This window comes from Varanus komodoensis, unplaced genomic scaffold (genome assembly GCF_004798865.1).
Source record: "Varanus komodoensis strain SLA01 unplaced genomic scaffold, ASM479886v1 scaffold27, whole genome shotgun sequence".
Classification (NCBI taxonomy): Eukaryota; Metazoa; Chordata; class Lepidosauria; order Squamata; family Varanidae; genus Varanus; species Varanus komodoensis.
Window position 1 is genome coordinate 12661480 of NW_025335701.1, and position 13134 is coordinate 12674613.

At 42.3% G+C, this 13134-nt stretch overlaps 1 protein-coding gene across 4 annotated transcripts in view; it reads right to left on the minus strand.

Annotated features, from left to right (window-relative positions):
- Window positions 1-13134, minus strand: part of TMTC1 (transmembrane O-mannosyltransferase targeting cadherins 1) — a 182237-nt gene that overhangs the window by 72614 nt on the left and 96489 nt on the right. For all 4 annotated transcript variants that reach the window (XM_044434084.1, XM_044434083.1, XM_044434082.1 and 1 more), the window contains one exon: window positions 8248-8369. In XM_044434084.1, coding sequence (XP_044290019.1) covers window positions 8248-8369 — 122 coding nt within the window. The remainder of the gene's footprint in view (window positions 1-8247; window positions 8370-13134) is intronic.

Sequence of the window (13134 nt, forward strand, 5' to 3'; positions counted from 1 at the left end):
GGACTCTGCTGAAGCTTTCTCAGGTGGCCTTTAATCTACTGTAGGATCTTCCATATCTTCTACAGGAGCAGGGCTTGCAGTGGAATCCTAATCTTCTTCCTCTGAAAAGATCTTTCCAGAGTCCAGATCATGACCATCAGAGCTTCTAGAAAAAGGGCTCAGGTGTCTTACTCTTTGTACCACTGGTGTAACTTTTGGATAGAGGAAAATAGTGGCCTGCTGCAGTACCTCCTACCAGGCAATGGCAAGAAAGTGCTAGTGCAGATGATTAGCCCCAGTTGGCCCATATGATTTGGGAGGGCAGTATGAGCTAGCTGGCCTTAGATAACTGATGCTATGGGTTTAGTTCCCCAATGTGAATAGCCCATCTCTTGGGTAGATCTATAGATTCTTGCACCTCAGCTCTCCAGCATTTTAAAACCAGGTCATCCGCTTGACCTTGATTATGAATCAGAGACAAACCAGACCTATAAACTCACCCCCATTTCCAACTAACTATACTCAGACCTGATATGCCAAGACCTGGACAACAGCATGGTTGTAGTAATAATCCCATGCTTGCCTCTCTAACCATTTTGAAGAAAGAGGGATACTATCATTAGTATACTCCATTACCAGATCTCTATCACTGGTATCACTGAGAATCTTGCAAATAAGACAAACATTTCACTCATGTGAACCCTAGCAGTGATCGTTACACATGGTCATACCCATGTGTGCTCCTGAGACAAAGATTTTTGATAACCAGAATCAGTTTTTATAGCACTATTGGCTTACACAAGAAATTAAGCAGCTGCTACCATATACATTCATGCCTTGCAATCACAGTTGCAAAAACAATGGATGCTATCCAAGAAGGAAAGTTCCCAGGACTGATAAAAATAGAAAAAGTTACTTAAGCACATCAAGTAGGAAACAATAGCTGATTGCCTCTGTAATTCAACCTCTGAGTTACAGCCACTAAAGAGGGAAATTCTGAAAGCACACCAAGCAATAGCAGATAAATTGCTATTGTTTTCAGCGCTGAGGTTTTCTGAGAGTTAAGTTCCTTAGAGAGTAAGAGCAAAGACTGATTTTTAAGAAGGCAGAACAGTAACGCTAAATGTCAAAACCGCCTCAGTGACTCTGAACTTCCTCTGAAAAACCATCAATACCTGATATACCAACACTTACTTAAGTAGAATTGTAGGAGTTATAGAAGGATGTGCAGGAGACGATTTAGTTCTAGCACCATGTAATGTGATCTGAAAGATGTTTATTCCAAATTAAAACCCACCAAGAAGAAAGGGATTTACTCCCATACCAATCTATTTAGCATTGTAGAGTTAGTACTGTGTCTTGTATTATTATAATGTGGTGAAATGTGCTCAGGGCCGAAGTTCCATTAAAAAGAGGGCAATTTTGAAACAGCCTTCCTTGAGCAGCTTTTTTTGGACAGTTCATCATTTCTACCCCTTCTAAACACATTCCAACCACCAAAACCATGCCGGGACACCAGGTTTTTCTAACCCTAATCCTACCCTGGTGCACACCCCTAACCCTACCCTAGCAGTAAAGTTCCATTGAAAACAATGCAATTTTGAAAAAGAGTTCCTTGAGTGGTTTTTTCTGCATTGCTCATCGTTTCTGCCCACTCTAAACACATTCCAACCATCAAAATCATGCCGGGACACCAGGTTTTTCTAACCCTAACCCTGCCCTGGTGTACACCCCTAACCCTAATGTAGGGCGAAAGTCCCATTGAAAATAATGCGATTTTGAAAAAGCCTTCCTTGAGCAGCTTTCTCTGTACAGTTCATCATTTCTACCCCTTCTAAACACATTCCAACCATCCAAATCATGCTGGGACACCTCGTTTTTCTAACCCTAACCCTTCCCCCGTGTACACCCCTAACCCTAATATAGGGCGAAAGTTCCATTGAAAAGAGGGTGATTTTGAAAAAGCCTTCCTTGAGTAGCTTTTTCTGCACTGCTCATGATTTCTGCCCATTATAAACACATTCCAACCATCCAAATCATGCCAGGACACCTCATTTTCCAAACCCTCACCCTGTCCTGGTGCACACCCCTAACCCTAATAGAGGGATAAAATACCACTGAAAATAATGTGATTTTGAAAAAGCCTTCCTTGAGCAGCTTTCTTTGCACAGATCATTTCTGCCCCTTCTAAACACATTCCAACCATCAAAATTGATGGATGAATTTCACTTGTTGCGGCCTGATGATGTGGACAAGGTGCTTGGACAAGTACATCCCAGCACTTGCCTATTGGACCCTTGCCCATCTTGGTTAATAAATAACTCCAAGCATGGGATTGGGATCTGGATCTTGGAAGTGGTTAATGCTTCTCTGAGGGAGGGTCGGGTACCTGCCCCTTTAAAGGAGGCGGTAGTCCAACCGGTCCTGAAGAAAGCGTCACTGGATCCCCTAGAGTCAGGCATGACTGGACGTAACGTCAAGGGGAAACCTTTACCTTTACCTTTTAACATTCTTCAAGAGATTGGTGATACGGACATGAAGCCATACCTATCTGCCTAAGAATTAACTGAAAAATCACATTTGTAATTTATCCCAAGGAGTTCAAAAAGGCATGCATGGAGTTATTTAAATTTATCCTAACAGGGACAGAGCCTCAGGCCTGGGGACCAAATTTGGCTATCCAGAGTCCAACTTAACCCTTCAGGATTGTCCTGCAAACCAGCCCCCTTCCCTGTAGCCTGACCTGCTTTCCTCCAGCTACCAATAGTTTGGTGGTTTCCTGGCTCCTCTACAGTTTTCTCCCCTGTCCTGAAATGCTGAAATGTCTCTCCTAAGGCTTCAATGGCCACGGAAACTTTAAGCTAAGGTTTAAGGTAAACTAAACTCTAAGTTAAAGTTTTGTATTTTGGCACCACTCCTTTCCATTCGGCCCTACCCACCACTGGAATGTGGCCTCCAAGGCTCGTCCAAAATGAAATTTGGCTTGCGCTGAAAGGGAATCTATTCTCCAAATAGTTGGCAACAAGAATGCATGAGATAAGTTAGTCTGTGAGGCAGTGAACCGGCCAAGGCTGCACAATGAACCTCTTCCCTGCTGAAGAAAGGTATCATCGGAGAGCCACGACTGGAGCTTCTGAGGTTTTCTTTTCCTTTTCATTAAAAACTCCCTGGGGAAAAGGGCTGACCTCTTATATAAATGGAACCGGTATGTGTACTTTTTCACCTTTCCCCCTTACCCTACTTTTTCTAATCTCCACTCCCTTTTGATCAGATTCCCCTCCACTCAAAAAGTCCCAGTTTCCCAGGAGGCTGGTGGCCCACAGGGGGAATATCCTGGCACCTCTAAGAGTGCTCCAAGGTGAAGTGATCTTGACTGGGAAACTGGTACACCTAGCAACTCGGATGCACTGAGTTGAAAAAGAAATGAGAACCATTCACCGAATACTGGAAAATACTAGATTAATACCATTGTAAATACTAGCAATATTTTAAACATGCTACAATCCTAGACACACTTGCCTGAGAGTATATCCCATTGAACACAAATCTCTACTGGGACTTACTTCTGAGTAAACATGCAAAGAATTGCAAGACTACAAATGGAAACATACAAACAACAGGAGTGAGTTTTGATGAAATATGAAGTTTAAATTATTTTCTAAAATACAATAATTTAAAAAATAGAAAGCAGGAGATCTACTCATGGATCTTCAACAAAACATGTTGTTTGGCCTTATACTAAGGTCTAATATTCAATTACTATGCAAAGATTTGGGTTGATCTCACTGCTTTCCCCCCTGGAATGTGGTAGGGATTGTCTCACTGTCACCCAAATTTCACAATCAGAAATCTTCATAAAAATGCAGAAAAAGAGGCAAGAGAGCCTCTTTAATTCATGGCCACATACCTGTGAGTACACTTTCCCCACCCTATGCTAATTGAGAACTGAAAGCAAAAGAGGGAACATCATCTAAGAAAGGTACATTGTGTTCTTTAGAAAGATGAAATACTGCTGAAGAGAGCGCTCAATAATATAAAAAAAATAGTCCTTACTCTTATATTTGTATGACCATTTTATTACCAGTCTCCCCCTTGGAGCAAAAAGAAAATAATAATAACTCTTGCTTTGCAGTGGTTACCGACTGTTTGAGGAGAATGCCCGAAGACTGTGTTGTTCGAAACACAACAAACGAGATCATTTATCACCATTCTGTCATTCTGTGAACAATCATATTACCTTTCTCTATATTCGTGCCAGAATCAGTTTTCAGAGTAGAAAAGCGGCTCCCTTTCCACAGAGGAACATCCATCCCTTTGCAACCTTGCATAAGAATTGGCTCCCCTGCACATTTTTCCATTTTTATTCCAGCTTCCAGTACTCTGTCAAGCTGAGACATTCTTACACTAGAAAATTTGGGATGAAGTAATCAAGAGTTGCAAATAAGTGCCTGGCTTTCTGAGGCATGGTAAGAACACAAAGGCTCCTGTTTCACAAGATAATCTGGTTCACATGCAAGAACATCACAGAATATGAGTTGTTGCCTTACCCAGAGTTTACCTATGGTTTGTCTGACAGACAACCATATGAAATACAGGTTATTTCAACCTCTGTGCACTTTGATATCCTTTTGTTTGGTTCCCTCTCTCACTGTATCCCAAAAATGCCCTTGCAGAGTGGTAGTACTGGCATGAAATATGTCTGGGCTTTATTTTACCACTCCTGTCCATCATCTCCAAAGCCTGGAGAATCTATCCATGAACAAGTCATGGTTCTAGGTTTGCGCATAACTCAAACCTAAAACAACTCAGGGTTCACAACCCAACAACCAACCAACTCTCTGAATTGTTCACGGTTAATGACACACAGTTCAAGGTTCTCATTTAACAACCACCCACAATTAAACAGCCCCTACTCTGGTGACAAAGCTCGTTCTCCTCTAGACTACAATTTCTCATGAAAACTCCCCAGTGTTTACTCAGCATGTTCAAAAGGGTGTTTTATTTTTTTTCCACAAGTTTGCTTCATACTTTGCAAGCCTAGGTGTTTCCCCAAGCCTATCAATACCTTTTTGTACATGGATGGTGGTGTCTGGAAAATATATGGATCAGCACTCAGAAAAGTATATTCATGATTGGTATATATGAAAGAAACAATAACGAAGCTTTGATATTAGACAAATTATCTCTTCACAGGATGTATGTTTTCCTTGTACTTTTCACACAACTCTTTCTGTTCTTAATCCACGCTATGGCTATACACATGAGCCAATAAACAAACAGACAAACACGCTCTTCCATCTCAGTCACTTCTATCAAGCAACTAGAACTGTATTAAGTGATTGAAATTCAATTAAACTGTGTGGCTCTGATTACTGTGCTTGTAGCTAACATAAAACAATTGTGTAAATGAAGTTTTATTGAACTATCAACTATCTACTTCCTGATCAAGACAGGGGTTTTCAAGCTGTGTGCTAAGAACTCTTCAGTTTCTTGGAAGCCCAAAGCTCTACCTTCTAAGAAGTTAGAAGATCAGAAACGGCAGTTTCTTGGAAAAGAGCCTGACCAGTGTCCATTATTATCAGCCTCCCCTATTATGTGCAATTGTAGGAGGCTATTGGGTGGGTTTTAGATCTCACTTTCACTTCATGAAGTTCAGCACGGAAGCCCAAATGGTACTGCTCCCAGCCTGAGCAAAGCTTACAACATCTAGGAATGTTCTGCTTGGTAAAAATGTGAGCAAGGCAAGCCAGAGTTGCATGAAATTAAACATGGTGTGGAATAACCAGATCAGGAGACATTTTCCTCCTACTCTCATCATACTTGAAACTGAAATCATCCCACGAAGCTGACTGGTAGGAGATTCAGAATAGATAAAAATAAATATTTCTTCCACAGCCAAACTATGGAATTCACATCCACGAGAATATGGATGGCTTTAAAGGAGGACAGACGAATTCATGAAGGGCACGGCTATCCATGACTACCAGTCCTAATGGCTCTGGGCCACCCCCAGCAGCAGAAGCACTGTACCTACGTCCACCAGTTGCTGCTGAACACAGATGGGAGGGTGCCGTCATCATCATACCTGACTTAGGAATTTCCCATGGGAGCTGGCTGGCAACTGTGTAGACAGAACGCGGAACTAGATGGATGCCATCTCTGATGTTCGAGCAGCTTCCTCCAACTCCTTTGGACTGCAACCCATATAATTCCCAATCAGCCAGCACAATAATTGGCTATGCTATCTGGGAATTATGAAAGTCACAATGCATGATATGGGGATGATACCAGATTGGGAAAGGCTGGCTTAGCCAGTGCCCCACATGCACTGATTCTGGAATGTGTCCCAGATCCTCTTTAATACACTGGCTTTCCATTACACAAGCTCAGGGATTCCTTACCAGACAAATTGATGTAGTTCCCTGAAAGTACTGATGTTGAAGAATGCTGCTCTAACAGGATAAAATTTTTATGCATGCTGCTTATTTTTTTAACAGTATCCCTAGATGTCTACCCAACAAACTGTCTGACTTATTAATTAAAATCTTAGATCTCACTAAACCGATTCTCAGCAGGAATGGAAGAATGGCAGGATACATTTCATGTCTGTGGTTCAGTTCCATTAATTCATTTTGCAGAACTAAGAAACAGTATGAATCTATCAAATATCTTCTATCCATGGGGGATCTTCTATCCCCTATGAATCTAAATGGAATCAGGGCAATGGAGGGGGCTTCCAATGACTTTTGAAAAAGAATACCATTGCATAAATTCACCCCCAATGCAATGAAAATCATTCTAAATCACAAAGTTGGTTTCTCTACGAATACACCCAAAATAAGCTCAAGTCAGAAACCTAGATGAGAATTGAGATGCTCCAGCAACTAAGAAAAAAGGTTTGCACTTCATTTAACCTGGTGCTTTACCAAGACTACATCTTCCATTTTCTTTACAGGAGAACTGGAATATCCTTCACATAACTTCCCCCGCCTGTTGGGCTTATTCCTCTCTGCCTTTCTAAATGTTTTATACGCTCCATTACACAACACAAGGAATTAAGTGGAATTGAGAAAATACACAGATGTCTGTAGTGAATAATGGCACCATCTAGGAAAATATCAAACTCTTCTCACTCTTAAAAAAAACCATTTCATGAAAATGTCCAGGAACCTCAGAAGCAGCCCTGAGGATGACAAGGTTGTGAAAAAGCTCCACAAACTTTCGTGCATGAGACACACACACAATAAATGTCTCATGTAGAATAGTGTGAATCACAAGCAGCAGAATAGCCACAAATAGTTCTTTCTAAATGTTGTTTGAGTTGTGAATCTGGTGGGATTACTATGTACACCTAAATTGCACTGGGGTAAGGTAGGAACGGTGCGGATCATTTGTCCAGAGTGTGAAGTATCCAATTTTAGAGAGGCAAATCTAATTACCGCAAAATACGGTCTTGTATTTATGATTTATATCGTAAAGCTTTATTCCAAAGCTTGATAGTATGGAAGCTTATTCCATCAGGGTATTTAGCTTCTGCAACCTGTCAAAATGTAACCATGGTGTTTTGAGAATCACTGCCAACATAGCACCTGTTTCAGTAAAAGTTCTTGCATAGACTTAAGTACTAAATCCTCCACATTTCATCTGTACTGTTTTTAGTGCTTAGTGAACAGCAAGCCATGAATATGAGCAAAGAAGTAACATGTGCATTACATGGATCACTGCATATAGCTAGTTCAACAATTCTATCAACGAGTGCAGCCTTCCCCAACTTAGCAGCCTTTGGAAGCATTTGGACTGCAACTCCCAGAATTCCCATCCAGAAGGGCCCCTGACTGGGAATTCTGGGTGTTGCAGTCCAAACGTGTCTGGAAGGTACAAGGGTGGGGAAGGTTGAACTAGTACATCCCTCCTCTACATATGGTATGCACCAAATGTTTTGGATTGCAACTTCCACCAACCTCTGATCACTGGCCATTTGGCTAGAGAAGGTGGAAGTTGTGGGCCAAAATATCTGAAGGGATGCAAGTTGGGGAAGATTATACCCAGAGTCTCTCCAGAACTCAAAACTGTACAGAGAGCTTTGCTAATTGGAGGTAAACAAATGCAGCGAATGAAAGACTGATTGACAGATCTTATCATATTCTGAAATGAACATTCTAAATACTTGTGAATATTCACTTGAGGAAATCAAAAGTGGCCAAAAATTGAATGAAAAAAGATGACTGAGAGTCTCATTGCAAAAAGAATTAAAGGTGTGAAAGTTACCTGGGCATATACAGGACACGTTCTGCCACCACAAATCCCACCCTGAAGAAGAGGTTGCTAGCCGGTATGAAGGGGAAAACCAGGAACAACAAGCCGACTAGAACTTCTCTGTGTTCCTGTTTCTGCAACAAAATGGTAATTAGAGACACATGAGTGCAAAATAATGCCAGATTCAGGAAAGATCAAAGATTTGATTCTAAGGTAACAATATCTATACTTTTTCATATCTCTGGCATGTCTGAATGCTCATATTCTATTATTTTGGTTCTTTAGCAATCCATTTTAAGATAGTTATGTAGCAGCTGTGTACAGCTCCTAGGCACTTTGTATATACGCTGCATTCAAACATAACGGCAGATCACGGTTTAAAACAGTGTCAGAATCTATACCACACATTGCGGTTTTGGTTGGGGGTGCCCTACCAGGAAATCAAAATGGCATTCCCAAACTAAAGGTACATTTGCAGTGGCGTTTATGAGCAAGCGTGCGGCTCTCACCTTCTATGGAATGCTTAAAGCAGACCAAACAGACAACCCTGGGGAAAGAAATGGGAAGAAACAGGCCAGATGGTCTTTCCAAAGTTCATCAAGTGAGCCTTACAGATCCTTGAGAGCGAATCAAAGCAGCAGCAGTCTAACTGTCATTGAACTGGATGAATAAACATTACAAAAGTAACTGCTGGTGTTAGTAGGAAAATACATTAGTTGCTGTTTGAAATGGCAGAGACCTTTCCAAGAAAAAGGGAAAGCCTACCACCTGATGTTCCTCCATCTAACCCAGAGACAGAGTAGCCTCTGGCTGGTTTTGTGGAATCATTCTAGCCTAGCCTTTCCCAACCGCAAGTCCTCCAGATGTTTCACATTGCAGCTCCCATAATTTGCCCCCGAGATAGCCATGGCTGTGCTAAGACAAGACCGTGGGTGCATTTGCCAAATGTGGCAGGAATCTGTCTCCCCAAACAACTCTCTCCCTCTTATACAACAAATTCCATCCAAACTGAGTGATTATATGGCTGGAGCTACAGTAGCTCCACTCATAGAGGATCCCTATAAAGTGGCAATTTGAGCCCATGCATCCTTCCCAAGGCGTTGTGCACTCCAAAATGGCCATTTATACTTGCAGCAGGAGTGGACATAATACTTTTAATTTCCCATGGGAAAGGGTGAGGTACTTTTTCAACACCCTGTTTCATTATACTATATGACAGGAGTGGCTAGAAAGTTGATCTACCCATTTCTGCTCTAATATACCCCTCCTAGGCCAGGCGAAGGTCAGGAATGCTGAGAGCTAGAAGTCCAAAACATAAAGACATCTGTCCACTCCTATAATATTTTAATGTAGTTATAACATGATTAAGTTAACCAGAAGATTAGATGTCTTACTTTCAATATTGGATATTGGCATTCAGTGGTACTTACAAAGAAACCGAGAAGAATATCTCAGGGAAACTGTCATTGCAGAAGGACTACATGCACAATTAATATGTCCCCGCAAAAACTTGCATTCTTCGGTGAAAGGCACAGCAAATTAAAAGCCAAAGTAGACATTATTCCATATTACATTTTACCACATGCTAGCATTTAGGCACTGTGACCATGCCCTGACATCATCATGTTGCACAGCTGGACGTACTGAATTGATATTTTGAGACATGGCATTCGTCATCTAGCTCAGCATGGACTGTGTTGGGAGCGAGGAGGATGGCTGCCTGCTTTGGGCACTCGTTCTCAGGGACTGCTGGCTGCTGTTCAGAAGATTCAGAATCGGAATATGAAGCAGATCAAAGGGGAGCTGGGGAGGATGGGCCAAGCCAAGACACTGAGATGAAAGAGGCAGACGTGCTTATCTCGAGGGCAGATTATTCAGTGGGGCAGGCAGCTTCTGGGAATAATCAAGAAGTACAGCTAGCAGGAGGGGACGCTGGGAGTGAGTTCTCAGATGGAGACCAGGCTCCCCCTGCTCTTGGCCCCTTGGCAAGGTGTCAGCAGAGGTAGGCAGCCTGATGAAATGACTGGCATGTGGAGAGGAGGAGTGTTCATTTTCAGAAAGCCCCTCCCAAAGGGATGGGGCCCAGGCATGCTCATTTGGAGAGTTCCTGGAGGTAAATACTAGATTGGATTCAACAAACTGTTCTGTGCATGCTTAGAGATTTGTACTTGGGAGCAATAAAGAACATTTCACTGGGAAAACAGCCTGTGGCTTTTTGCTGGAAGGAGGAATCTCTGCTTGTGACAGATTGTCTTCTGCATACCTGTCAAGGGGGTGGGCCTGGGAGGGACCTTCTGCTTATGAGATATCTTCTGTTCCACCTCACCTGCTATCACGTTCACACTTGTGAGTTTAATAGCTCACAAGATCCGTATGTATAAAATCCAAATGGCACAAAAGTCCAAATAGTGTAGATTGATCACCAGAATTTGGTGATCATTAGCACAGAGTTTGAGGTTTGGACTTTACACATCAAGATGTCCAAAGGGTTTGGACTACCACTCCCATCATTCCCAAGCATTGCCTGTGCTAGCTGGGGCAAATGGAAGTTGTAGTCAAAGACACCTGGAGGGTGACAGGTTAGAGAAGGCTCGTCTTGTGTGCTGCAGGGAAGACAAAGGTGATCTTGCTCCCCAAATCAACACACATGGGACACTATTGTCCAAAGTTGAGCCAATGTTTTATTCCAGTCTTAGTATTTCAAGAAAAGAGTAAAGGATAGGAAAAACGGTTATTATAATATTCTACAGAAATAACATCCAAAATCCTGAGAGAAGAAATGTAACAGCCTATCTAGAACTGTGTTGGAATATTCACCAATTCTCTTAAGCACTATCAGTTACTTAATGAGCAATAATAGCTTAATGAGCACAGCAAGTGACTATCTTAACACTACTCCAAAAGGCCAGACCTTCCAGTAGCAACCTTCCTTGGGATTTTTAAAGCTTGTTGAAATTGGTCATTTGTTCAGCAATTCCTTACAAACCACCATTTCTTGCAACATTTAGATTTTCCTTTGAGAACTCCATTCCACCCGCAGCACCAAACATTCATATTTGATGCCCAATAAAATTAAGTAGATGTGACAAGGAATTACTAAGAGGCTAGAAACATGAAACTGCACGGTATTTTTTTATGGCTACTTCTCAGTCTATAGGGTACCGAAGCATTTTATAGCACTCAGCCTCTAAGAAATACTGCCTCACTATTCTTCAATGGCACACATAGGTCCGCACACATACACACACATAAGTGCACATAAGCATGCATACACAGATGCACAACAGCTGTGCAGCTTAGCTGCAGCGTCAGCACCATCCATCCTGCTAGCCGTTTCAACTGGTTACAAGGTCATGCTATCCCCTGAGAAATGCATTTTGGGAGATGTAGTTCAAGAAAAGCGCTGGGGACTCTGTTGGTGTGCGGTCGGTGTGTGGTCATCAAGAACTTACCCGTGCTGCCATGCACATGCCTAACGTATCATTAAAACTGGACATGCAATTGACATGCACATAACAACAACACGTGACTGCTGCAGCGGTCCAGGCTGTGAGTAGTTGGTGTGCCAGTAGTGCTGTGTGAGGGAAAAGTACCCCAAATATTGCACAGGTGCGATTTCTTCCTTTTCCAGTATCACATTTACATGTGGTCTTATACCATTTCCGGGCATACCCAAAGTCAGTAAGTGCAGCCGTTGCTTGTACAAGATCCCAATTACAATCCTGGAATTACCAAATAAAAAGCTTCTGAAGACCCAGATACAGGCCCCGGCTCTTCAATTCGATTATCAGGAACAGATGACAGTACTGGTAAACAGGGTGCCATGAGCCAAGGTTCCTCCTTTGAGCATTCAAAAGGCACAGACCATTTTCTTGCGAAGCATTCTTCATTGAGCAAAAGCACCAAACACCCAGAACGAGTATCTGAGCATGCACAGGGTGGTTTGTTGAACCCAATCGAGCAACTGCCTCCAGGAACTCTCCTTAGGAGCATGCCTGGCCCCCATCCCTTCGGAAGTCCTTCTGAAAGCAAGCACGCCTCCTTGCTGTGTGCCAATCCTACAACTGAGCCATCTTCCTCTACTGACACCGTGTCATGCAGTCAAGAGTCAGGGCTACCTGGCCCACGTCTGAAGAACACCCCTCCTCCGAGTCCCCTCCCACCAATTGTACATTTTGGTTATTCCCAGGAATTGCCTGTCTGCCAGAAGCATCTGGCCTTGAGATAAGCACGCCTGCCTCCCTCATCTCAGTAGCTCGACATGGCCCAGCTCCCCTTTGATCTGCTTCACATTCCAATTCTGAATCTTCTGAACTGCAGCCAGCAGCCCTTGAGAACGAGTGCCTAAAGCAGCCACCCTTCTCGCTCCCAACACAGTCCATGCTGAGCTAGGTGACTGATGCCGTGCCTCAAAAGACCTTCAGTCTTGCTCAGTACAAAGATGTTCCTTCATGCCATGTTGTGCTTGAACATATGGGCAGAAGTAGAATCTTAATACATCCGAAAATGTTCTGCGGTGGTCTTTCATCAGTTTTTTATCCTCCAGAAGACATACATGGGGCCATGTGATTATTAATCAAAGTCTAATCTTCATTCTTGGGCTGTGATGTGGTTTTTCTTCCTCCTTTTGTTCCAGCAGCTTTATGAAGAATTGGATGGATTTTATCAAACTTAATCCCTATAACCTCTAATTGTACTTTTACTAAACAAAATGTAGGCAATGACTGAAGACATATTCATAGAGAAAACTGAAAAGACAAAGTGGATCTAGTTTTTTACAATAAGTTTTGACCTTTATTGCCCTTTTCATTTCAGGATACCAAATTGCTTCAGTATGCGGAAGAAAATGATGGAGTAAGATCTTCTCTCATACTATGTTGCAAGAATGTGAAGTACGTT